Raw genomic sequence first — 27749 nt, 5'->3', positions numbered from 1 at the left:
CTCCACTGAATTTTCTCTATATCATCAGAGGGTTCAGGTTTAACGCTTTTGACATGGAGTCAATTTTATTTTCTTTCAAAACAAGCATGATCCTGAATTTCCAAGATACAAAATTTGATGCTCCATCTAATCTATCTTCAAACCTAACTTCGGTTGCCATTAGGATTATGGGAATGTGATCTTAGTAAGAGCCTGGTGAAAGTTTATGAGATCGTTACAGAATTTTAATATGATCTTCCTTAACTTGGCTTTGATACCATGTCAAGTTCTTTCAAAATTCTGTGATCAAAATAGAAGAGATGGAGATATGATCTGAAAGTTGTATTTTATCTGCTCTAGCGTGTTTTAAAGATGCACCACACTTATCAAGTTCGATGTGTACATCCTCCTCATGTAAGCATGCTATATAAGTGGATGAGGGGGTACGTAGTGAAGAGATGTGTCTTCCCATACCATGTTAAGTTCTTTCAAAATTTCTGTAATCAAAATAGAAGAGATGGAGATATGATCTGAAAGTTGTATTTTATCTGCTCTAGCGTGTTTTAAAGATGCACCACACTTATCAAGTTCGATGTGTACATCCTCCTCATGTAAGCATGCTATATAAGTGGATGAGGGGTTACATAGTGAAGAGATATGTCTTCCCACGTGGGAAGACACATCTCTTCCCTACGTACCTCTCACCACAGTATATAAACTAGTCACCGTTTACTTACCCGATCGGAAGGAGTGCAACTTGTTTGAGAATCGCTTTACCACCCGATACCATGAACAGTGTAACCGTTGGTCAAATGCGATAAGTTAACTTTGGTTTTATTTATCATTAGTTAACGTTAACATATTAGTATATGTAATCAAATATATATATCGGAAGCATGGAATAGTATGACCAACGTTACAAAATTAACAAAAATCACCCTAAAGGTTGGTCTTTTTCATTTTTTAAGATTTTTGATGAATGAATTTTGTCCTCTTAGCCTTCTACCTCCTATTATGCTTGACTCACACCTCTTAAAGGGTGCTATATTAATAATCACACCTCTTAAAAGGGTTCTATGTTGATAATCCCATTGTTGTAATGATCTCCCTCTAGAACCCTACCCTTGTCAAAAGACCACCTTCGTTTCATGTTGTGATCATTAGCTCAGAGGCAAATGAGTCCTTAACACCTTGTGCATTTACCCATGGCTTCTACCTGTACTTTCCCTCACTTTGGTTTCCACTTTTGGGTTTTCCTCTATACTTCATGGCTCTTAGTCCAAACTTAACTAAAGCACTGACTCATTGTTCACCAATTGTTCCATGTCCTCAACTTGAAGTAGCTCTCTTTCATCAGTCTCGTGCTTTCATGCTTCTCCATCTATGTGTAGATCCTAGGTTTGTGATATATGTTTTTATATATCATCTATTTCAATAGACTCCTTTCCATGGCTCCTCATAGGTTTGCATCTTTCTTCCTTGGCACCTAACAATATTTGAATGCTCTTGTAAAACTTTTTTTTTTCTGATTTAGTCAATTTGTAGTTTACGCATCCTACCTATTCCTTTGGCCTCCCTTATTTTCTTCCTCATATGATATCCACTAAGATTTGTACTGCATGTTTTGAAACTGACAGAAGAACTGATCTTAAAATCCAAGACAATCCTTCCCTAGCCACGTGAAGTTCCTTCGCTCTCCATGTACAGTTGCTCAGTGGTGCTCCACATGCTGAAGGAGGGAGTGATGATAGGAAACCTTGGACTTTGGAAGTAGCTTGAAATACTATTGACACTTGTGGTGATGAATTTATGAAGTTTGCTGCTTTATCCCCCAGCGGGAAAAACAATTCTGGATACCTTCAAAGCTCTAAAATTCAACGTCAAAATGCAACATAAATCTCCTATGCATCCTCATGGCATGCCCAAAAACCTAGTCACCAAAGCATATATTTAAGATGAAATTCTAAATAATAATCGACCATGCATGTAAAGTTTGATTAACAAAGGTCCCAACTTATCAGTTAATCTTTAATGATCGGCTTCCAGCCTGTGCCAAAATAGGAAAAAATACATAGCAAATTTCGATAAGAGAAAAAGGTAAAACTTCTATTACAACCCTTAAAATATAACAAGATTGCATTATACAGTGTCATTTTACAAATACTTCCTTGAAGAGTAAAATTTTAATGCATCCGTCATGTACTTGAACAGGAACAAATGGCCACTCCATTGCCTGGCACTTTTGATGGAGACGCAAATGGCTAGTAACTTTTTTGAAATTGTCAACAAAAGTTACAATCCGATCCTAGAGATTAAAAACAGGCTCCCTGCACCAAAATAAAATAAAAGTAAATATGCAAGTAGGATATGATGGTAAACCAACCAATATGCGGGCACTACTTTTCTCCAAATATTATCGAACTCATTGATGACCATTCATCTCGAAACAAAAAACACATTACAAGTGCAAGTTGGGATGAAAAAACATTAGGAATATTGGCAGCTCAATATTTGTTTCTGTTTGTACAGAAAAGATGGCCATGCAAAACATCAAAAAGGAAGCTTTTGCACCTGTAGATAATGTCTTTCACTATCATTGATTATTTCATCTCTAATTGTTCTATAGTTTTACTTCCATTCTAAAGAATTCGAACCAAAGTACCAACAACTTTTGCAAGAATATAACAAACTATGAATTATTTGATCTTAACATGTTAGTTGCTACGTGCTGCATAACATAGATGCTTACCAAGTTACCACATTGGCGTGCTGGCAAACAAACTCCTGAAAGTTGCATAACTTGCATCACAGCAGGAAATCCATACCATCTCAAAGATTTCAGAAGCTAGTTATTACTGGGGTAACATGACATCTGTAAGGTCAAGATACATTGGCTCATCTTGCAATGGCTTTTTTAACCTCGCTGACTTGTTCATAATCTGTATTGATGCCAACTTTGGGAGGCAACACATAATAGTGTAACAACCGGCAATCTATGCCTCCCATTGTTATAGGCCATTTTTTATCAGCCTTCATGCGCAACTCTCTTGTTACAGTTGACCTGCCACTTAAAATATACATATCTGCACAATTGCAATGTTGCTTTGAAAACTGTCCCAAAGCTTGCCATGTAGATTCCACGTCTTCATCATCATTTTCACTACACGAGAGAACATCAACACTTACTGGCAAATACAAAATGTTAGATTATCAAAGCATACAATCTAGTAAAGTTTTATCATCCAGACCAGGAAATGAACACTAACCCTGCATTGCCAAGGCGATAACCCCATGGAGGGTTGACTACCACAAGAGATGGAGTTACACTTGGAATGTATTCTCTACAATCCTTGCAGCTCAATTCAAGGGTATACTTTATACCAGCAGCTTCAGCATCCCTGGCACATAAAGATAAAGCACCCTCATGTTTGTCATTCCCCAAAATTCTAAGCCCCTTGGGCATTTCAGTTTCTGCTGAGGCTGCATTTTCGCAACACTCTCTCCACATTACTGGATTGAAGTCATGCCATAACTACAAGGAACAACATTGCAATATTATCTATCTTTTCCAATCTTTGCAGGGCAGTAAGCTTAACTACTTCCCAACTTGCTAGAATTTGAAGAAAATAAACTGAAGAACAAAGTTACAAAAACCAACCTCCAACCATGAAACCCACAATGCAGTTCATCATAATTTACACTTCAATAAATGAAATGTTTATGTTAATCCACGTAATTTTACAAACATAGAAGATTTTTATATGACATTTCTATCTGATGTGAATTTCTCAAGGAACCCCTGCACAAATTTCATCTAAATAGGAAACAAAATCATCTAGTAGAATAATCCTATTACAAGAAACAACAAAACCCTTAATTCATGTACCTTTTCTCCCTCCAAGTTAAAAATATATTTAGCCATTCGAAAAGCATCCACATTGACAGAATGTCAAGAAAAAAGAGTCACTAGTGTTTCCTCCTTTAAAAGAACAAACCATATTAAATTTGCATAGCATGGCAAAAGTGTTAGGAATGTGAAGTCCAGTGGTCACATGACCATTTGCCTTCTCGCAACTCTTCATTTTATAGCTGCATATGAATGCATATATAGATGTGTACACTCCATGTATTGGATATCGGTTAACACAAGATTTTCCCTGCTTTCTCGTGGATGTAGCCAGTTTTGGTGAACCACGTAATCTGCTGTGTTATGTGTTTGTTTCTGTTTTAGTTTAGCTGTTTTATGTTATTTAATATGTTTTTTCCACTCATTTAAAATTAACAATTGGTATCAGAGCTTGGCGAAGTTATTAAGCAGAGATGGAAGAAGATGATGAAGCCAACTCAGTCATTGAAGAATTTCTTGGCAATATAGACTCGGCAGAGAGTGACGTTGTGCAAGTGAAAGCTGAAACGAAACGCCGTGTACATTGGTGGGATGGCTGGGAAAATGAGGAGGATTCGGCTGAAGAAGAGGACACTAAGAGAAGTGAAGATGAACTTGAGGAAGATGTGAATGAGGCATATGATGCCGAGAACTGGGTGGATGACCAAGAGAACAAAATTGTGAAGCTAAGGGAGGAGAATCTGTTACTCACAGATCGACAAATTTTTATGGAGCAAGAAATGGAAGATTTGCGCCATCATATGATAAATTCGGAAAGTGAAAGCACTAATGAATGTTTTGGCAAGAAGCCCTGCGATAACATGTTTGTTGATCATGATCTTGGTCATGTTTTAGAGACTAGGAAAAATCCTTGAAGGCATGCTAAGTCCGCCCAAGTAGCAAGGATTTTCCACAAGACCATGTGAAGTCCACCCTTCCATGATAAAATTCCTTGTGTCAAGGTGAAGTCCACCCTCCAATGCATAGGGAAGGATTCCAAACCAAGAGTAAAGTCTGCCAAGGCATGAGTGAAATTTCCTTGAAGTCATGTAGATGAATTCGTCTGAGTGTTGGAAGAAGGGTGTTGAGCAGTTAACACAAAATTTGCTTAAGTATGAAGATATGGAAAAATTCCCAACCAAAGAAAATTCGCCTAAGAAAGGTGATGAGGAATTAAAAGCAAGGATGAAAATCAAGATGGAATTTGCCTAAGTGTTGAAGGAACGATGAATAAAGCAAAAAAGTTGAAATCAAGAAGCAAGTTCGCTCAAAGAAGATGAGATGATTTTTGGCAGGGTGTTGAGGAATTAATGCAAAAAAAAACTAAAATTGAAATGAAATTCGCCCAAAGGGAGAACTTCTAAAAGAAAGCAAAAAGGAGATTGCTATTGAAATCATAAAGCAAAAGAAAGAAAAGGGAAATTTCGATTTGATGCTCAAAGCATGACTAGGTTTGTTTCCAATAAAACATTAAAACAAAAAAACAAAGCATAGCAAGAGTATGACTTCTCTATAAACTCAAGCATTGGCATTCATTCAACTCACAAATTGCTTCTCAAAGCTGAAAGTTGGAGCTCAAGAAAGAATTTCTTTCAAGGTTCAAGGCAAATTTCAAATTGAATTACAGGTGGAAAACAATTCCTAAGGAGAATTCAGACATTTGAAGGCGAAGTTGGAAGCAATTTCCCAAAGGAATTTTATCAAAAATTTTAGGTTTATAAAAGATTGAAGGCAGATTTTCAAAATTTTAGTCTCCTTTGCACTTCAAGATTTCTTTCTTCAGTCTGAATTCCTAATTTTCCTGACTTACACAAAAACTTTTCATCTCAAATTCTTCAAATTTCATCTTGGAATCATGTTGCTTTTTTGCTTTTTATAGTTTTGAAGGCAGAAAATTTTGTAATCAGACTTAATTTTAATGCCCAGAATTTCACTAAGTCTGATTTTTATTCTTAATTTCATAATCAGACTTGATTTCACAATTTCCAAAATTTTATTAAGTCTGATTTTTATTTTTCAGAATTGACTAAGTCTGATTTCTAGTCTGAGTTCAAGTATTTCATGAGGAAAAATCAGAATTATCCTTCGAAATTCTTCAAATCAAACATCAAACCCCCTTATTCTGACTTAGGAATTTTTCATGTTTTTCTAGGTGGTAGATGTCAGCTCAAGGAGGGATTTCCAGTAAAACACAAATGAAGTTCAAGAACAAGGGACCTCAGCACGAATCCAAGATCGTATCAAAGTGGAAAACGATTGGAGATACCAACCTGTTGTGACCTAATCACACATCACCCCATTCAAAACGGGGACCCCCTACTTTTTAGGCCCTCTCAATCTATTGATTTTTGTTTTTGGGTCTTTTGGTGGCAGTCTCTCCAATCTCTCCGAGTTTGCAAGCAAGTGGGGTCATATTGATCAAGTCTGCTTTTCGTTTGAGCGAATTTGGTTAAGTCTAGGACTAGTTTTATCAGTTTTAGGGTTTCTACCTTCAGTCCTAGATTTTAGGGGTTTCATTTAGGGTTTTCGAAAAACTGGGCGTAGAACTGGAATCGGGAGCCTTCAAGGAACCTCCCAGTAAAATTTGAGCGAATTCTGAGCAACTTTCTATTTTTAAAAAGTTCCTATTTTTTAGGGATTGTACTGCCTCCCAGAATGTCTTCGTTTTGCCAAAAATCAAACTTACTATTTTTCGTAAGTTTCTATTTATAGTAAGTCATCATGCATCCTGTTTTGGATTCTAACTCTGACATCTTGAAAAGATTTCTATTTTGGAAAGTCTATCTGTAGCAAAACCATTCAAGCTGACACTGAAGACTGAGCATTCTTGAAGATCTGTACAAATCCGGAAAGTCAAAAGCAAACAATCTGGATTAAAAATGGCTAAGTATGGTAGTCCATTCCAGAAGTGGAAAGCGTGAAATGTTCTAAGTCTGGAGAAATCCACTTCAAAACCCCAAAATGGCATTTCAATCTAAGAAGATCACAGTTGACAAAGTTTGGAAAGTTGAAAAGTGAATTTCCATGCCAAGGTGAAATCCATGCCAAAGTCTGGAGAAAGGTGCCAAATCCATCAAGTCCTGGAATTCATGAGAGATGTGAGAATTCCATCTCCGGGCCAATCTAGCGCCCAAGTAGTTTGAGGGGCGCCAAATTGAGGTGCCTGTGGAAATCATAAAATACAGTGAATCCTTAGCCAAGTCAAAAATCCGCCCAAGGTAGTCAAGTGGGGCTAAAGTCACATCACCATGGAAAATTCCAAAGCAAGGCAAATTCCTTCCCCACCACGTTTTTGTGCCCAAGGCATGGTTAGGGCGCCAAATAGAGGGGCCCATGGAAATTCCTTAACTTGATGAAATTCCTCCTACACATGGAAAATGTGCCAAGGTGAGTGAAACGGCGCTAAAGTTGAGTAATCATGGAAAACAAAGAAAATCCAAAATCCTTCCCTACATGCAAATAGCGCCCAAGAGGAAGTCATAACGCCAAACTGAGGGCCTCAAGGAAATTGAACAAGGAATGGAATTCCATAGTCAAGGCAAAATAGTGCCCATACCTGGAATAGGGCGCTAAAATCTCATGCTCATGGAAAATGCTCAACAAAGTGAATTCCCCTCTCCAATCAAAATTCCGCCCTAAAAAGGAGTGGGGCGCTAAAACTCCATTGCCATGGAAAGTCAATGAAAATCAAAATTCCATGGCTCAGTGAAAAATCCACCAAGGGAGTAGGAGGGCGCTAGGAGAGAAGTGCCTTGGAAAACTTCAAATTTGATGAATTCCTCCTCCGAGTCAAAATTCCATTCGTGCTAGAGGAAGGATTCCAAAATCAAATGGCTAAGGATGAAATGATGAAATTCCATGACTCAATGAAAACCCACGCCCAAGTCTAGGATGGAGATTTTCCAAGGCAAAGGAGAAAATGAGGGTCAGGAAAGGAAAGGAAAAGCAAGAAATCCCCTCGGGAAAAATTCTAAAATTTCCATTTTTAGACACCAAATCTTGTCAAAATTCGAATTTTTTTGCAGATTTGGACTCATGAGAGAATTATCTTTCTCCTAGACCAGAGTCCTAAAATTTAGGAAAGTTCATAAAAAATAGGAGATGGTGGAAAAGCATGGAAAATTCCCTCCAAAGCAAGAAAAGTCGAGCCAAGTGGATGAATAAAGTGAATCTTGAAAAATCCTCCATATTTCCCTCCAAAATTTGAAAAATAGAAATTAATGAGATGGCGAGGGAATATTCCAAATTATGACATGCAACTCAACGTAATAAAGGAAGGTTCAATTTGCATGGCGTAGTGAAAGGGAAAGTATCACGCGTAATTAATGCAATTGCCAAGTTTGGTTCCTCCCAACTTAGCAGCACATTGGAGAAACTCTATATAAGCATGAAGTGACAATTCATTTCTCACGTGCAAGTTTCAAGAAAGAAGAGTTGGAGAGGAATTGAAAAAAGTCGTACTTAGAAAAAATTTCACTCTATTCAAGAAGATTTTCCAGGATGGCAGAATCAGGCAAGGCGGCTGCCATCCCCAAGCAGGCACAGATAAAAGGAGAGTTGAAGGGATTCCTTCCGAAATCCAAGATGGTGTCCAGGTGGAAGGAGATCAGTGATACAAATTTAGGAACATTTAACTTGGCGGCTTTCAAGATCGGGATGTTCGGAACAGTAGGGCATAGTCCATCTCCCACAACTGCCAGGATTGTCAGAAGTGGAATTGTTGCGGCAGCAGGATTTCCCCCTTCTTTTCAATGTCCAGACTTGATTCTGGAATGCGCAAAACACTACAATCCGGAAAGGAGGACAATTTCGACATCAAGTGGCAAGTTGTTAGCCACTTTCACTCCGGAATCAATTGGTGAAGCCTTCGAAATTCCTTCACATCATTCGATGACTTACCGGACCATGAATGGAGCTAAGGCAATATATGATGCAAGTCCTGACAGATGTGCGGAGACTATCAACAAGCATTGGTTGTTGAGGCCTAGAACGCACATCTCCAAAATGCCAAAGACACTCACTATCTTCGAATTCAAATAGGAATATGTGGACTTGATAATGATGTTGAGCAGAATAATGGGGTGTCCACATACCATTAACTTTGAGCCATGGATGTTTTTCTACATCAGCGAAGTTATGAATTCCAATGGGTTAGTTGACTGGGCCAGGTTAATCAGCCACTACATCCATGAACAGCTGAAGGATTTGAAAGAAAAGAGGTCCCGGTCCTTCTACATGAGCTCCTATGTAATTTACATGTTTGCAAGGATGGGAGGCTTTGATGGTCTGCCTGGAAAAGGAATTATGGGCTGCGAACCCGCACAGCTGAAAGTTCATGAGAATTATCCTCAGTTGCACCTCTACAATACTAATTCTTTCAAGCTAGCGAATGCTGCTTTCACTATGTACCTGACCAAATTCATGCAGAATAAGCTCCACATGAGAGTGTCACCACAAGCTAGGGCATCGGTTCAGAAATTTGGAGCCACGTTCCTCCAATTTCCAAAATTCACATATATCAAGACACAGGGTTTCGCTTTCCAGCCACAAACTGCCATGGTATCCATTCAACAAACTGATACTGCTAGAACTTATGAGGCAATTGACAACTTATGACCAAATCCAGAAGAAGAAAAAGAAATTGTCTATTGAATTCCCATTCGTCCTCAGGGACTATGTGGAAGTATGCCCAAACCTGGCAGCAACTGAGAAGGCAACTGAAGAATTGGCATTTTACCGCTTCGCATATTACACCACCAGTTCTCACTATGATCCATATCATAAGATCAAAAAGGTTGTTGGAGTGAAATTTTTACACAAGTTCACCTAGAAGACTACTGGGAAGATGCAAGGGACGATTTTGATGTCAGAAAGAAGATGTTTTCCAGGCTGCCCTTGCAAACAATCAGAATAGGTGAAATAATGCAGGTGCCAGATCAAGTAAAGGAAGATTCGGACTTAGTGCAACCTGAATTTGAAAAGGTGAAAGACCAACCCATTCAGCTTCCGGATTGGTCAAAGCCTAAAATTGATGATCTGGATATTTTGGCCAGACCGGTTCTGAAATTTACTAAACATTGGGTTGATCGGCATATAAGAAGGCTGAAACAAGGAAATGTCCACCTAACTTTCCAATTGATGGGAAATCTTGATTCCCACAATGAGGCTACGGGAGGATCTTCGTAGGCCCAAGGTGAAGAAGGAGAAGTTCAACAAAAGGAGGTTGATCCTAGAAAAGGAAGGAACGTTCCGAAAAGGCCGCAAACAGTGAAAAGGAAGAATGTTTAGCAGGAAGCCCAACAGGAAGTCCATCAAGAAATTCAACAGGAAGTTCAGCAGGAAGAACCACTGCAGAAAAGAGCAACGGTGGAAAGGATGCAGTCGCCAGCTAGTTCTTCTAGTGTGCGGGAAGTAGAAATGTTTTCATAGGAGAATCCAACAGATCCACCTCCAGGCAACATCCCTAACAGTGCTCCAACACAAGATATCCTTAGCGTCAGTGCTTCACATAAACCCAATCAACCAGGAGGTCAGAGACAAGAAATTCCTCCTCATTAGGAAGAAACCCGCCAAGATAGTTTCCCGGAAGCCATCCTTGGGGAAATGGATTAAGTATCGTAGGAGCACGAGCAAATGGAAATTCATAGTCACTCCATTCGCGCTCCTGATTGGCTGATGGATAAATTAAGAAGGCAGCTGGAAAAAGAAATTGATCCAGCACGGGATTTAGAAGAGATGTTAAAAAGAATGGATCAGCCGACAGAGAAGAAAGCTCCCCAGAAATTCTCCAAGGTCATAAGGGATGAATCTGAATCTCGAACCTTGCATATAGTTGAGCATGTAGTAGATAACGACAGGGATAAGATTATGCCAGAGGAATATGTGATTAGACAGGTTGATCTAGGGTGTGCTTCCACCGGGTAGGTAATTGAAGACTTCTAAGGATCTTCCTTGGCCATGACAGAAAAGATGCAAAAAACAAAGGCAAAATGTAAAAGGCTGAAGGAAGAAAATAGGGCCTTATGTGAATACATTAGAAGTCTCAAGCAGCCACTTAGAGAAGCAGATCCCTCATTCATTCCTCCTTCCTCTCTCCCTAAGGAAGTCGTTGATGACATAGAAGTAATCAGAGAAATCGCCCAAAGTTCCAAGGAATGGATGGAAGATGTCTTTACTGGAGCTGGAAAGTTCATTGAAGACTTAGCTCATCTTCATTCCAGATTTGTTGTTCTTCTAAACAGATTGGAGGTAGCGGAAGGTCTGTGGGAAGATGTTCACATCTATCAAGACTTAACCATTCCGCAACTCAAGGCTTTAATGAGAGTTCCAAAACAAACACTAATTGATGGGAAAGTGATTCAGGAGAACGAGATTTATGACTTTTCCTGATGGTTCTGCGCCGTTTGCTCCGAAAGAAATACCTTTGAAAAATTTAGCATGGAGTCTTCAACTTTAAAAGACTCAATTAGAAGGGTCCAGGAAAAAATTATCAGCAGGATTGAAACATTGTTCGCAAAGAAGCTAAGTGAAGATGGAGTGACAGTGAACTCCCTGAAATCCCAACTACACGAGTTCTTCTTCGTAGGTTCATTTTCCAAGGAACATTTTGCAAATGTTTCTTCATTCTCCAGCACGATGAAGAAAACAAAAGAAATGATGGAGTGGGAGAACTTATTTTCCAAGAGCAAGGAAGAAATCACCTTGATGGAGTTCAACATTGAAAGTGTGTCAAGTGCCTCCGTAGGAGAGCTAGAAGTTGTCATCACTAAGTTTATCACATATGCAATTAATGAGCGAGATAATGGTCGTCCATTCTTGGACGAGAATCTTTTAACTGAGTAGTGGTGGCGCATTTACTGCTGGAATATTTTGACTTAGTGATGGTTTGGTCAATGCATGTTGAATGCATGAAGAATCTTTTTGCATATAGCCGCCATATTAATGATTTTATGACAAATTTCTTTTGCATGCAGTTGTCGCATGGAGAAAGATGGGCATTTATTTCTGCATGGGGAATATTCATTATTTTTGGGCAAATTTGATGTAATGGGGTGCATTTAATGCACGAATGGATGCCATTTTGGGCTTATTTGAATTAATTGTATATGGGCTTAGTGAGCGTTAATTGTTGATTCCCACCTTGTTGCATCTTGAGTGGGGAATCTTCTAGGGTGAAACCTTAATTAGGGTTTGCATGTTCACATGGCTCAAGGCCTATATAAAGGGGTGATCCCCCTCATTTGCTTAGAGTTTTGAAGCAAACACTTAATACATTCTTTGATAGTTGGTGTATTCTTATGTTATTTTGAAACTTGCATGTTCTCACTCTCTTCATTAGATTAGAATTGCTTTAAGTTGTTAGATGAACGGGATTTGATAGGATTGCTTGTTGTGGAATCTGAGCTCATACCTTTTGTGTGTAGCTGATTGTTGCATGCTTTGTAAGGTTAGTTTGAGCCTGTTTTATGTGTGGTCTTAAGTTCAATTATCAGATGAATGTTGTTCAAACTGATGGCATACATTGATGATTTGAAAACCTTTTACACAACCCCTGAAGATCGCACCACCTTTAGTTGTGCTATGCTAACGAAGCGAAGTGCGGTTTGATTCTGCTCAAGTGATCCCATCTCTTTGTTCTTAAGACTAGATTAATCTTAGCATAGCTCGCTCAACCCTTACCTCTTTTTTTTTAGTATATTCCAAATCGAAAAAGTCCCGCAAAAACATTGTTTTCAAAGCTAAATCATTTGTATCAAATCCTCAAACTTGCACAAATTTGCTTATCTTCTTCAAGTGAATGTATAAGGCCCCTTGGGTTATCAGCAAACTCATCAACTAACTAAGTCACGTCCAGGCTTAAAGGAACCTTGGAGTTAGCTGTTTGAACTTTTGTGCAATCTTAGCACACGGTATAACTTTGATCAAGAGAGAATAGAGTGACCGTTGGTAAACTTTATTCTATGTTAGACATAGTCCTAAAAAACACGTCAACACGACCATGGCCGTGTGGACCTCGGAGACTTCAAGAAAAGAATGTATGGGCTCGATGATTGCTTTCCTTCACCATTAGCACGCAAGATGATGAGAAATGGGATTGTTCAAGCAATTAGTTTTCCTCCAGCTATGTAGTGCTACAAGCTGATAATAGAATGTGTCAAACATTACCACATTGAAGAAAGACAAATTGTGGCACCTGATGGCAGAGTGCTGGCCTACCTTGGAGAAATGGCCATCAAAGAAGCATTTAGCATTCTTGATTACCCTTCTATCATCTACAAGATCAAGGAGGAAGCATTAAAGATTTTTGAAGCAAAGTCGTAAGAAACAAGCAATGGTTGCTTAAGCCAAGACCTCATCATTCCAAAGTGCCTAAGAACCTTTTCCAGACAAATTTCATAGAAGAATATGGAGACCTCATCCTATTGCTAAATAGAGTTGCAGGAAGTCCTCAAGCCTCCTCATTCGAACCTTGGATGTATCATTTCGTTGATGAAATCACTACTGGTGTCAAGATGATAAATTGGGCAAAAATAATCAGTAATCACATTGATGAGTAGCTGAGAAACTTGGAACACAGAAAGACATTTTACATGAGTTCCTATGTCATTTACATGCTGGCACTACCCGCAATTGCAATTGCAAGAGAAATCTCATTTCAAAAGAGTCAATGATCTTGATGTACATCACTAGGACATTTCAAGGAGGCACTCATCAAAGATTGACACAAGAGGCTAAAGATTTGATAAGCAAGTATGGATCGTGATATATTCAATTCTCCAGATTCACATACCTAAGAGTTCAAGGATTTACAGGATGCTCATACAAACAAAATGGTATTACTAGAGGTCATCAGACAGCTGGACACATATGAGAAAATCCAAAGAGGCAAGAAGAAGGCTGGAATTTCTTTTCCTCGTTTCATTGGAAAGATGTTAGAATCATGTCCATCAGCACAGGCAGCTGATAAAGCAGATGTAGAAATGCAATGGTATACATTTTCCTTCTATCGATCAAAATCCAATTTTGAACACCACATTGGGATGATAAACACAAGGAGGTATAGACACAGAATTGATCTTGAAGATTTTTGGGCCAATGCAATTGATGAATATGAAATAAGAAGGAGAATGTGGAGAATGTGGTCCAGGATATCAGTGAGCATGATCAAAACAAATTAAACAATTGAACTTTTTCCCATACCAAATCAGCTGAAGGATGATGGAAATTTCACCCAACCACACTATGAAGAAGAGAAAGATAAACCTCTCCCTGCAATAGATTAGTTTGAACCTGAACTTTAAGATTTGGATACATTAATGAGGCCAGTCATGAATTTCACCAAATGGTGGGTGGATCAGCAAACTCACAAAATGAAGGAGACGTATACTGTTTTTACCTAATGATTTGATGGGAAGCATGCATTCATGTTCTTCCGATGAGGATGAAGTGACTCACCATGTTGGAAGACAAGAAGTGGATATTCCAAGAAAAGGAAGGATACAGTAGAGAATTCACTAAGGCCAAGAAGAAAGAAGATTTAAGAAAAGGAAATTATATGTAAGAAACAAAGAGCAAACAATGCATCTTCTTCTACCAACATTTCTTTGGTTGAAGAAGTTGGCTCACCAAAGATAGGAACAAAGCTCCAGTTGCGGATAATTTACAAATTGAGATGGAAATTCCTCCTCCAATTTGTGAAGAACCAATTCAGCAGCAAATTGTTCCTAATGGCCTTGATAATCCAGTGACAATCATGGATGAAGAATTAGAAAATATTGAAGTTGGTATCTTGGAAGGGGATTTTCAAGAGGGAATGATTTCCGCACTCAAGGGAATTGAAGGAAGTGAGGGAAATCAAGAAAATAGAGAAGATGATGGCATTGAACAGCCAACAGTACCAAATTGGTTACTAGCAAGAATGAAAAAGAAAGCTATTGTAGAAGTCCAACCAATGGACGATTTAACAAAATTCTTAGTTAGATTGAACCAGCCTGTGGAAAAGAAGAAAGCAAAGAAATATTCCTTAATCCATAAGGATGGCACAAGATCCCGTTCAGTACAGGTGGTCGTTCCAAAGTTTGACAAATCCAAAGAAGACATTGCTCCTGAAGAGTATAAACTAATGACTATGGACATAGGTCCAGCTACAAAAGAAAAAGATGTCCAGGAGTTAGATGATTCAGTCAACCCCATCAAGGAAAGGCTAAGAAAAGAGTAAGAAAAGAAAAACAAACTCAAAGAGGAAAATGAACAATTGAAGGTTTATATCCAGTATTTGGTAAATCCTATTGGAAGAGAAGAGGCAGCAGTTGCTCCACCTTTGATTCTTCCACAAGAGTCAATTGAGAATTTTGAAGGAATCAAGACGCCAGCTCAGGAGGCTAAGGAATGGATTGCAGAAATTGGGGACAAGGTCATCAAATTCGTGGAAGAATGGCACAAGTCTATGGTCAAATCTCTTCTTTCATGTACAAAATTTAGAGCATAGCTGAATTTTGGGAAGATCTCCAAACTGTCCAAGAAAAGACAATTCCATGTTTGAAGGTGCTGAAAGGAATTCCTGAGAAAGACTTGGCCAGTGGAAATGTAATTGATGTTGGAACATCATATGACTTCAGCATGTGGTAACACGCCTTGGTGGCTAGAGGAGAAGTCTTGGAGAGGATGAAGATTGAAGGTGCCAAAATAGAAGAAACAATCAAGACAGTCCAAGACAAGGTTTTCATCATAGTTTCTGATGTGCTTGAGCAAGAAATAGTCCAAGACAAGGACTTGGATGTGGAGAACCTAAAGACCAAAGTTCAAAACAATTTCTTCACTTTCGTGAATCCAATTCATAACATCATTTCAGCAAGGCATCCTCATTTCTGTCCATTGAGGATGGTTTTCAAAAATTGAAAGCAGATTGGATAGTCACGTTTGCCACATGTCAAGATGAGATGGACCTGATGGAATAAAAGATTGACATTTTGCCAAGTATCCCAATGGAAGAAATTGATCCCATAGCGACCAGGTTCATTAAATTTGCTGCCAAAGAAAAGGATAAGGGACACCTGCTTCTAGAAGAAAGTTGGATTTATTAGTTGTAAATTTCTCATTGGTCTGTTTTGGATAACTATGTTAGCTTGCCCTAATTAGAGTTTGTTTTTTAATCTTGGCCATTGATCTCAAAACATAATATGGTTGTTGCTTTGTAATAAGGGTGCCCATATAAACCACCCTCATTTAATTTGTATCTCATATGAGAGATTTCAAAGAAATTGTTGTAGTGATACTTTTAAGTATCAGACATTGTTTATTGTTCAATTGTTGGCGAATCTTTGTCCACTTTTGCAAGTTAGCATGGTTTCTTGGCTCTCATTAGAATAGAGTTTCTTTCCAAGAAGTTAGATTGAATGAAGGATTTCTTAAAGTTGCTTAATGTGGAATGATGTTGTTAGATTGAACCAATAAACGAAAACTTAACTTCTATTGCTTTATTCATCGTTCAAAATGTTGGTGAATACGAGTGATATGAAAATGTTTTGAATTCCTTAGAAGATAGCATTGTTCTTGTGTAGTTGTTGAATTTGGCAAAGCAAGAATTGGTTTTAATTCCACTTTTGTAATTTTCGTCTCCCAAGTTCGTAGGATTAGCTTAGGGTTAGAATTATCTTCCTAAACCCTCATCCTTTTGCCCTTTTTTGATAGAAGTGGGATTAAATAGAACTTATTGAAAAATCTTTCCCCCACCCCCCCCCCACAAAAAAAAAAAAGTTACGAATCAGCGAAGTCCTTAGATTGATTTACTCCTTGAACAATTGTGTAATTCCCCCTTGAGATTACCAACAAATCACAACAAACCAACTAAGACTGTCAGTATGAATTTGAAACCTTGGAGTCATCTTTGTGATGACACGGTCCATCTGTTTAGCACATAGAAGATTTTGATCAAGAGAGAATAGGATATCTCTGGGTATTTTATTATGAGTTGAGCATGCATAAAAAACACACCAATAGCCTCAAACAAAGAAAAATGTAGAAACTTTGTCTCTAATGTTGCAGGAAGTTGTAATGGAGGTGGGAATAGAAAATGTGGTGCAAATAATAACTAATAATGTGCATCATATGTGGCGGCTGGGGGAATCCTCCAAGATAAACATAGGACACTTTTTGGTCACCTTGTGAAGCACATGTCCTTGACCTTCTTTTGGAGGACGTAGCAAACTTGATTGGATGACACCAATTGTAGATGATGCAAAGAGCATCAGAAAATTTATCTATAATCACCCTTGGGTTCTTCATTTGATGAGAGATCACACCCAAAGGAAAGAGTTGGTAAGATCGGGTGTCACAAGGTTTGCAACAATTTCCTTAACATGGCAAAGCATTCTTGGTTCATTGGCAACTTTGAAGCAAATGTGTGTCAATCAAGGATGGCTAGACCCATCTTATTTGAAGAAGCCTAAAGGAGATGCATGCATAGTCCTAGACAACCTTTTTGCACAAAGAGCTATAAAGATTGTGTGAAAGTGACTTCAAAACTTTGAATTTAGAATAGAATTGAATATTTATTTAATTTTTTTAATGTGTCTTTCATTATAAATTTGTAAATTTAATCATTTTGTATTTTTAAATTGTAGGTGTCAGAGCCCTATTAGAATAATTAATTCTTTTAGTCAATTACCTTTCTAGTGGTTCTATTAATGGTCATTTAGTTAGTCATTTAGCTTTTTAGATCGTCATCTTAGTTGTCAACTTATTTAGCTTTTTAGTCCGTTTAGTCTTTTAAATGCAACTATTGCTTCTTTTATAAGAACACATAGTTTGTTTTTTAGCTTTATTTAGGGTTTTAAGCGTTTTAGTTTCATGGTGAAGCTTTAGTTTAATGGCTCGTTCTTTTTAGAACACCGCCTTGTAATTCCTTTATATACGATTGTATATTCGTAATTAATTCATCTGATCATTCAATATCATTCAAGTATTTTTCATGGTATCAAAGCAGGTCAATGGGATTTTACAGAGTTTGGCAAAAAAAAATATTAAAAATTCGTGGAGGCACTACCTGGAATTTAATTCCAAATATTTTTTTAAGTGATTTTTTTTAATGAAAAAAAATCATTAGTGCTTTTTCAAAGTTTTTTTTGGGGCGAGCTCGGGTTTTTGCATATTTCTGTGTTTCAATTCATGGGCTTTTGGAAATTTTCATGATATTTTCCATGAGAATTGCACCCTATTTCGCAATTTCTTCAGCTAGCATTTTTCTAGCAGTTCATTTTTTTTAGGTGATTTTTGCAAATCGTTTTCTAAGTCGCATTTTTCTCCACTGCGCCTGCAACCTCAATCACGATTTTTGGAGCCTAAAGCGATTTTTTTTCACGTGTTTTTTGTTCGCCTCGCGCGATTTTTTTGTGATAGCTCAGTATTTTTTGGCAACGGCGGCTAGGTTTTTTTTTGCACGTGGGTTTTCCAACGTGACCAAGAATTTGGCGACTATTTTTTTTCTCTACACGGGAGTCTTTTCACAGCAGCACGAGGGTTTTTCACTCCTTCGACTAAAGCCCATTTGTTGTCTGCTTCATTCCGTGTAAAAGGTTCTAGTCTTTCTACTCAAATTTTTTTTTGGCGCGATTTATGCAGCCTCCAACTCACGTTTTCTAGAATTTGGCTTGTGTAATCCAATCTAGGATTTCACTATTTTCGCGATTTCTAGTCTCCAATCTGCAGATTATGCTCTCTTCCCGCAACTAGGATTTATTATTTTTTCCCTTAGAAAATATTTCAGGGTTTTAAATTATTCTGGGTTTTCTTAATTTTTTCCACAAAAATTATCTTTCTTCATTTTCTAATTTTTCGCCACAAAAAGATCATGGGAGGGTTTTAATAATTTTTTCCTCAAAAATTATTTCTAGGGTTTATAATTTTTCCAGTAAAAAAATTATTCTCGGTTTTCACGATTTTTTCCTCAAAAATTGTTTGTTGGTTTTTTTTATTTTTTCCTCAAAACTCATCTGTAATTCGCGAAGTTCGTGTGGGATTTTGTGATTCACGAAGTTTTCAAGGTTTGACTGTTTTTTCCTAAAAAATCGTGCTTTGTTGCAGTATGTTTTGGATCGCACCTGGAGTTACTGAGGCAAACATCTGCAACCATGGTATCTTGCAATTTGTTTTGGAGTTGCTAGAGCAAACAGTGCTCTGTACTCTTTTGCAAAAGTTTTTGCGGTTTTTGCTAAAATCGTGTTTGTTGCTCTTTGGAGGGTTTGCCGATATTTCCTCAAAATCATGGTTTCAAGCTTCTATAATTCACGTGTAACAATTCTATAATCCATGTGTGACAGTTACATCAGTCGAACGGAATCAACTATTATTGGTCATTCACGTTTTGCAAATCCTGGGAGGGTCTCCACAACAACAGAGTGCTCTTGCGTTTGTGATCAAAAGACTTGCAGTGTCTTCTGTCAGGTACTTAGTTGATACAATGACCATCAAAGGAGGGTATTAGAATAATTAATTCTTTTAGTTAGTTACCCTTTTAGTAGTTCTATTAATGGTCATTTAGTTAGGCATTTAGCTTTTTAGTTCGTCATCTTAGTTGTCGACTTATTTAGCTTTTTAGTTCGTTTCGTCTTTTAAGTGCAACTACTGCTTCTTTTATAAGAACACATAGTTTGCTTTTTAGTGTTTTGCTTTTTAGTTTTATTTAGCGTTTTAGCTTCATGTTGAAGTTTTAGTTTAACAGTTCATTCTTTTTAGAGCATCGTCTTGTAATTCCTTTATATACGGTTGTATATTCGTAATTAATCCATCTGATCATTCAATATCATTCAATTATTTTTCAAGCCCTTGGTTAGAGTTCTCTGCTTGGTAGATGGGGATCAAACCCCATGGGGTATCTTTATGAGCCCATGGATAGCACCAAAGTTGAATCCTTCCAGATTTGTTTGAGGAGTAAGCCTTAAGCCTTGACTAGACCAACCCTTCAATGAAGATTGGGATGGGTTGGGGCGGGTGGGAGGGAGGCCCCTTTCCTGAGGCCCCCGAGCAAGTGGGAGGGGCCCATGGATAGCACCAAAGTTGAATCCTTCCAGATTTGTTTGAGGAGTAAGCCTTAAGCAAGCCTTGACTAGACCAACCCCTCAATGAAGATTAGGGTGGGTTGGGGTGGCTAGGAGGGAGGCGCCTTTCTTGATGCCCCCAAGCAAGTGGGAGGGGTCCAACATTGAACATCAAGCTGATAGGCCAACCCTCCCCTCTACATATATGTGGGTTATGACATATGGCGCAACTATATGTATGGAGTTGCCCCTCTCTCATTCGCCAAATCACTATAAAAGGCCTTGCCCAACTCCCTATAGTGAACTATAGTGAACTTGGCTCACACCACACCCAAAAGTTCGATATGGTTGGTACACGAAGTGAGTGAGTGAGACTGTTCACTATAATAGCTTACCTAAGTGTAGATCTATCTAGAGGCTATTAGAAACCATTATAAAGCAGGGCACCTCAAATTTGATTCCATATGGGAGATTAGTGATAGGAGGAACAATCAACTCCACCAACCCATCCATGCAACAAGGTACTTACTCAACCCCGTTTTTTCTACTCTTATACCTTCTCAAATCCCAATGGAGAGGTTAAGGAGGGCCTCACTACATGCATTTAGAGGATGACACCCCAAGTTGAGGTGAGAGACCTCATTGTGAATGAATTACAAAATTATAAGGAAGCAAGGGTCACGCTCTTTTCTTCAAACCTAGCTACGTGAGGAACAACCACTCAAACACCAAGTATATAATATGGAGTCTTTCACATTCATCTTACAAGTTACAAATTTCAAATTTACAAGTTTATATCTATTGATAATTTAACAAAATATGTTTGACTTTTCTTTCTAACTCTTCAATATTTTATCTTGTAGATTCTTGGTGGACAAATTGGGGTAGAAATACCCCAAATCTCCAAAGATTTGTCCTCCACATCTTATCCCAATCTTGTAGTGTTGTAAACGCAATTGGAGCTTGTTTAAGGCCATCTACACAAAGAAGAGGAACAAATTAGTTTAGAAATGCCTCAATGACCTTGTCTTTGTGCTACACAATCTTCAGCTACGCACAAGATAGGTAGAGGAAATGTCAACTAGTCCAATTGAGTTGGATGAGATAGATCCTTACAGTGATTGGACAGGGTAGGATGAGCAGCCCCAATTGTTTACCGAGGTTGCGATCTATGATTTAAATAGACAGGCATTGGAGGAGGCGAGTGCAATAGGAGATTTGAGATTGGATGACATTGATGAAGCTAAGGAGGAGTCATTGCTACCAGCATCTACATCCAGGATGGAGGTCGAGCCACAACCTGTCATGCCAAGTGAGGCTGAGGAGCCAGAATAGACTCCTCGGACTAGACCCTCTAATTTACCTCTCCGTGGAAAACCGACCAAACAAAATGTTCACCCACCATGTGATATAAAACAAATTCTATTGAATTTTTAAGGCAATTACTAATTTCAAGAAACAAATAATTCACAACCAATAGAGCATACAAGTGTACAAAGTACTTCCTGAATAGTTTACACTAGAGCAGGGAAGAGAAAGATGTAAAATGTTTTAATGTAGTATTTATGTTTAGTTTTACAAAAACAATTTACTATTTTCATTTTGTTTGAAACTATCAGCCATCAGCATTCCACATGAGGCTGCCATTTTGTACCCAATTTGCATTCAAATCAATCTAATATAACAGAAAACACTTTTGTACTCATTCATGGACTCTTTGGATGCATCTTCTCATTGAATTTTGCAACAACAAAAAAAAATGTGTTCCTAATGAAATCTAAGTAAGTTTTTTAAGTTGCCAAGTTGAGTATTTTGGGCTTGGCAATTTTTCACCAAGTCCCAGTAGTCCAACTTTTGTAACCAGACATACTCCAAAGTTATTGAGTTTAAAGCAATTTAATCAAAATTGTTGAATAACACTGATGTTAACTTTTGAGTGGTTAACTGAATATATAATCTACATGTCTCTGCATTTATTTAAATTTGGAAAATACATGCCCATGGTGTTGTGGTGTAGAGGAGTGGAGTATTTGTAAAGGGAATAGCTCGAATTCAAATCCCATATTGAGATATTTCAACATACAACTTAGAGGACACGTGTGTGTAATAACACATCCAGGACTAGGGCCTGCTCATCCCTAAAACAAATCTGGACTTGGTGCTGGTCCCATTGATTCTTAAACAAAAGAAATATTCTTGAAAGTTTTGCTACAACTAAAATGATAAATATTTTAATATTGAAGTTCAGAGAAAAAAAAACAATTTCAAGATATCTAGTAACAGAACTAAGTCTACGTGGCTATAAAACAAAGAAGATGGATCTTGATCATGCTTTATGCCTTTTAACAATACAAAAAAATGGCTAACAGATTCATCCTGGATTGCATGAACATTCTCTCCTCAATTTGTCTTCAGAAAATAAACCAAACTGTTGAGACAGCTCTGCATGCCTATATTTCTCAAACATAATGTCAAATTTCAGTATTTTTTGTGAACAAATGTTTTGAATTTTATGATCGGAACTTTGATCTGAACTTGAATCGGGTGGCTTTGTACAATACTAACAGCATCTAATAGGTTTTGTTGGTTTGAGTGACCAATAAAAGGGAAAAATAACTCCATAAAAAACTAGTCGTAAATAAGTGGATGAGATAAGATCAAGTGGTTAAAGTATCAGGGCCTCCATATAAGATCCTAATCCTAGGAAATGTGATACGAGTGTCTAAGTGGACAAAATACCACATCCAACATGCCGGTTGCTGCATACCCAAAGAGGAGGCTTGGTGAAAGTCCCCGATGAATTTGAAAAAACATATACCCCTCACTCTTTGTAACTAACCAAAAGATTACCCAAATAAAAAAGGGCATCTACCAAGAAAGATAAAATAAGAAACTAATCAGAATCAAATTTACTCACTAAATCCTAACCTGCACAGTGCCAACATAAAATAAAATATGACTTACCTTAAAAGGCCAAGTGGTCCTCATCATCCCAGGAGCCTTGTTAGCTGCCATCAATGCAGCCTCGATCAAAAAAGTGCCAGACCCACACATTGGATCCAAGAGAACCATATTCTCCAAACTTCTAAGATTACCATTCTTATTTGCATACCCTAAACCTTGAACCCTAGTATTCCATCCAGCAAGAGTAAGAATGCCAGCAGCAACAGCTTCACTCAAACTAGCCTTGTGCATTGCAGCCCTATATCCTCTTCTGTGCAAACTGATGCCACTCATGTCTCTGTAAATAGTAGCAGAGTCCCTGTAAAGTGACAAAAACAAGGGCACATCAGCCATAGCCCCTCCCCCCTCTGGTGGCTCAGGCCTCCTATTATTGCACGCATTTCTAAGCGCATCACAAATTGCGTCCTTGGCTCTGGTGGATGCTGCCATTGAATTTGTGACACGTGTACAATCCCAAACCCTGCTCTGAACTGCAAATGACCTGAATTTCCAAGCCTTCAGGCCAGATTTTTTCAGGCTGCTTGAGGCTAGATATTGAGGCCAATCCACAGCATTTCTTACAAAGCTATAAACAGGGTCCCTATCTCTGTTGGACATTTCTGCATGACCCAGCTCGAGTAAAACTCTAATTGCACATCGGAGCCATAGATTTGCCTTGTACCCAGTTGCAATTGTGCCTTCAAAATTAACCCCGCCTGATCCTTCTTTGATCCATGAAGCTCCAACCAATGGAGAAGCTAATTCTGCTGCAACCACTTCCTCTAGACCTGGTGAACAAGTGGCGAAAAACTTACAAGGTCGGTATTTGGAGGTTTCTTCGGTTGAAAAATGGTTGTGGTTTTGAAGATTTTTCGAAGAAGAGTAGCCCAGGGTTTTACAAGACTTGGGGTGAAGTGGGTCTGGGATGATTTGAGAAGATGCGAGTAAAATTTTGCTGGGTTTGGGTATTTGGTAATGGGCATTTTGAGCTGCATATGACTGAGTAGAACTAAGATGAATTGATGGAATCGGGTATAAGAACGACAGAGTTCTGTCCGGTGCGCATGGATATGCTACAAGAGGCATACTAGCCGTAAACACAGCTGAAATGGTAATTATGTCTCGCAAGTTCTCTTACAAGGATTTTGCAGACTCCATCTAGTTGTTTTAATTTTTTATATTTTATATTGGATAATTAGTTTTGAAGGCTTCATTTATTTTTGTTTTTTTTATATTGGATAATTAGTTTTGTAGATTTCATTTGTTTTTCGGGTTTTAATATTGGATAATTAGTTTTTCAAATTCCATCAAACCAATCATTTTTTAAGTCCCTTGAACTTGTCTAAAATTCTAAACATAAAAGGTGGAGATTCAATCTAGAGAGCTTGGAGTGCATTCTATAGAATTAGGAGTGAGTGTACACTATCACATATATTTTGAGTGTTTCAATAATTTTAGGTAAACATTTTGTTTAATCTAATCAAATATACCTCATTTTGTAAGGTGATTTTCTACTTGCTATTTTTTTTAGGTTAATAATGTGGCAATCATAATGACATAACAACAATAATACTTTACATCTGATTTATATAGACCAACAACATGTGACATAAAAATAGTCTTGACATCAAGTAACATAGGCAGCATAGACACCAACAACTATACAAAAGTAAACCATAATAGTAATCACTCTATAACACAAAAATAGGCCCTTAGCATAATGAACCATAACTGCAATCAATCTTGTAAGAGATGTCTTAAACTTCAACCTACACCAACCTTCTTTTCATCAAGCAATAGAGTAACTTGTGATTTGATTCGTTGAATTTGAAAGTCTAGCTTTATTTTATTTTCAGTCTTAGCCTATAATTGAGAGAATAGAGAAACAAGACAATAGAAAATATCAGAGTAAAGCTTTAAAAAATCACTAGTGATCATTGTGGCTATTAAAGATGGCTATACACCTGATCTGCCAAATTTGTAACAAAATGACATATCTAAGACTATGAGAAATAATATTAGTATGTAAGCCAACCACAAGAAGAGCCTCTTTCCATCTTAATTTGTGTTCAAATATAGCGGGTAAGTTACTAAACACAGCATTCCATTGTTTTTTCACAAATTGGCAACCCAAAAGATATGCCTTATGCTTTCTTCCTTATAGATTTTCTATATGTTATTATTTTTCATGGGGGCTATTAATTGTAACATTTTTTTCTTTATCAAAAATAGTTCTCATTTTTAAATAAATTTGTAGGTGTAAAATTGATTTAGTTTTTTTATGTAGTTAAGGATTTGAATTTTGAATTTAAAAAAAAAATTAATTAATTTAAATTGAATTAAAAAAATTTATTTGACAAGTTATAGATATTGTATGAGAGCTTTGACCTTGAAACAAGTCTCGTGTCATCAAACCACTCTTGGGTTGTCATTAAATTACAAAATGGTTTGTTGATTTTTGGTTTTCGTAGATGGAATTGGATCTCCCTAAAGCATTTGGATTTCTTCGTATCACATCTAAAAACAGATATTAACTCACAATTAATATTTTCATTTGGAAGGCCAAAAAAATCTTGTCTCGAGCTCAAAAAATGAGCAACTCTAAAACCCTCATATTTTTAGATTCATTTTTTCACTTTTGTGATAAATAGATTAAAGCAACATCTACAAGTAGATTAGTTTTGGTTTGCCTCATTTTAAATAGACTTTTGCTTCGGTGGGATTTTGTATATTTTTTCTACAAACTCTACATGCTTTTTCTCATTAGCATTGTTGATAATGCAACACAATTTGAGCAGAATCTGTACGCATCAAATCATTTATTTGTTGCAAGTGTTTTTGGTAAGTCACTTGTCAAGGTTTCAATGACTATTGTAAGAAAGGAGCAAAGCCATTCATAATGTATGACTACATGCCAAATGGAAGCCTAGACAAAATGACATTTGGGAATACCAAAAATGTGTTGGAATGGACATACAAGTACATAATTTTGAGGGACAAAGAAAAACACAATGAAAAAATATTTATCAACAAAGTACAAGAGACTTTTCATAGTAGCACAATAGCAACAAAAGCACTTATTGAAATAAAAAAACATGAGAACTATGTAAAAATATAGCTAAATAGTGTCATTTATTCATAACATAAAAATACAATAGAAGGAGGTATTAGAGAGAATGTTGACTAATATTTATTTCATCCCTTTGACCAACAAAGGTGGTACAAAGATGAACAATTTGAAACTTCCATTAGGGCTAATCAAAATGAGGAAAGTTAGGTGTGGCTACTTGAGTAGGTCATTAAATAGTAAAAGGGAGGGACATAAAATACATAGAGCTCAAATTCGTACATCTCTCAAGAGGGTATGAAAGAAATTAAATAACAAGCTCACTAGTACATCAAGAATGAGTACAATCTTGTATCTTTACTAGCACTCTCATTTGCCAAAATATTACGGATTGTATCCTTCCTACCTGGAGACCCACAAAATGATATGTTGCTAGTGCTCTACCATCTACACCAACATGAGACTAAACTATGGCTTCAATATATTCTACTCATGATGAAGGAAACATAGAAAACTTCCATCTTTAAACATGGAAGAATTGCATACCTTTAATTTCATAAATTATGTTTTACTTAAATGTTGTGGAGGTTTTTTATTCAATTATCCTCCTAAGTGCACTATCTCAGATATGCAAGGACATGGCCTTTTCTGGTAGGCTTGGCCTCTTCAGTGGAACTAAAGAAAGTGAGTTTCCTCTTTCAAGTTATTAAATTGAAAGCATTACCTTGATATTTTTATTTAGATAATAAGGTTAGTGATGAGGATAAATCATTCCAATAGTATGAAGCTCCATTAAAAATTTCATGTAACACGCTTGATCAACTTCTTACAAGATTGCATTATTTATACTGCAACAAATAATACAAAATGGCAAGTGACTTATCTCACTTACCTCCTCTGTTAGAAATTTTTTGGGCAACCTAAACACTCCATGAGGTTGCAAGGTAAATCCCCAAGAGAATCTCAATGCTAAAGAGTGGTCTCAATGGAATGTCATTGAATAGGAAGACTCTTATAATGGTGACCATATTAACTTATATATTGTTTATTTCAACATGGCTATTACACCCCCTTTTGGTGCAAGTGCTAGTATTAATTCTTATGAGTTGATTTAGTTCACATGTACATGAGAAGTTGTGTGTTGCATTGTATTCAAAGACATTCATTCATTTGAAAACATGTTAGTAGAGTGAATATTTTTAGATCTCATATTGCATTCATAGTAATATTAATGGGATAGATGGAATTAATCGTGTAATCCTATTTCATTCGCATGTCTCCATGTTCCTTGAAAAGTTTTATCGAAAGCATTAGAGGAAAAATTATTGATATTTGTATTATACAACAAATTAAAATTGCATCTTTAAGGGGTGAATATGTGTCGATGATGGAGATAGAACAAAATGGACAAAGATACCTCCTAGGTATCCACTTTGAGGAATGTGAAGAGTCATGGATTGATCACCCAAATTTGAAAGGTGAAAGGTTGTCCATTGGGTGATGTGAAGAGTCATCGAGGAGTTATAGAACATTTGGGAAGTGAAAGAGTTGAGTGGCTATGGGTTAGGCACCGAAGTTGGAGCCATGTGAAATACATTATTTTATTATCACATCTATGGGTTGTCCATTATCTTAGGTGTAGGTTTTTGCAAGTGATTTCTTGCATCTTGTTTCAAGATACCGTAATGGTTTTCCTTCTCACATCTTTCTATGAATTGGAGCCATGAGATGGTAGTGTTGAGTTGAGTTATTCTAGGTAAAAGAGCATTGTCAAGTGATGATAGGAGAGTAGTGAAGTGTATTGTTGTGCATCTCTTTGTAATAATATACTTTCCCTCTT

The 27749-nt window shown here is 37.3% G+C and overlaps 1 protein-coding gene across 1 annotated transcript; it reads right to left on the bottom strand.

Moving 5' to 3' along the window:
* Nucleotides 1-2037: 2037 nt before the first annotated feature.
* On the bottom strand, nucleotides 2038-24011 carry LOC131029920 (uncharacterized). The gene is made up of 4 exons (XM_057960600.2): nucleotides 22864-24011; nucleotides 3246-3511; nucleotides 2729-3139; nucleotides 2038-2306 (listed from the first exon to the last, which is right to left on the bottom strand). The coding sequence occupies exons 1-3, from the start codon at nucleotides 23926-23928 to the stop codon at nucleotides 2875-2877; spliced, it is 1596 nt and encodes a 531-aa protein (XP_057816583.2). The 5' UTR covers nucleotides 23929-24011; the 3' UTR covers nucleotides 2038-2306; nucleotides 2729-2874.
* Between the last annotated feature and the right edge of the window lie 3738 nt (nucleotides 24012-27749).

This window comes from Cryptomeria japonica, chromosome 8 (assembly GCF_030272615.1).
Source record: "Cryptomeria japonica chromosome 8, Sugi_1.0, whole genome shotgun sequence".
Classification (NCBI taxonomy): Eukaryota; Viridiplantae; Streptophyta; class Pinopsida; order Cupressales; family Cupressaceae; genus Cryptomeria; species Cryptomeria japonica.
Note: the sequence above shows the minus strand (reverse complement) of the source record. Positions and strands in the feature narration are given on the sequence as shown.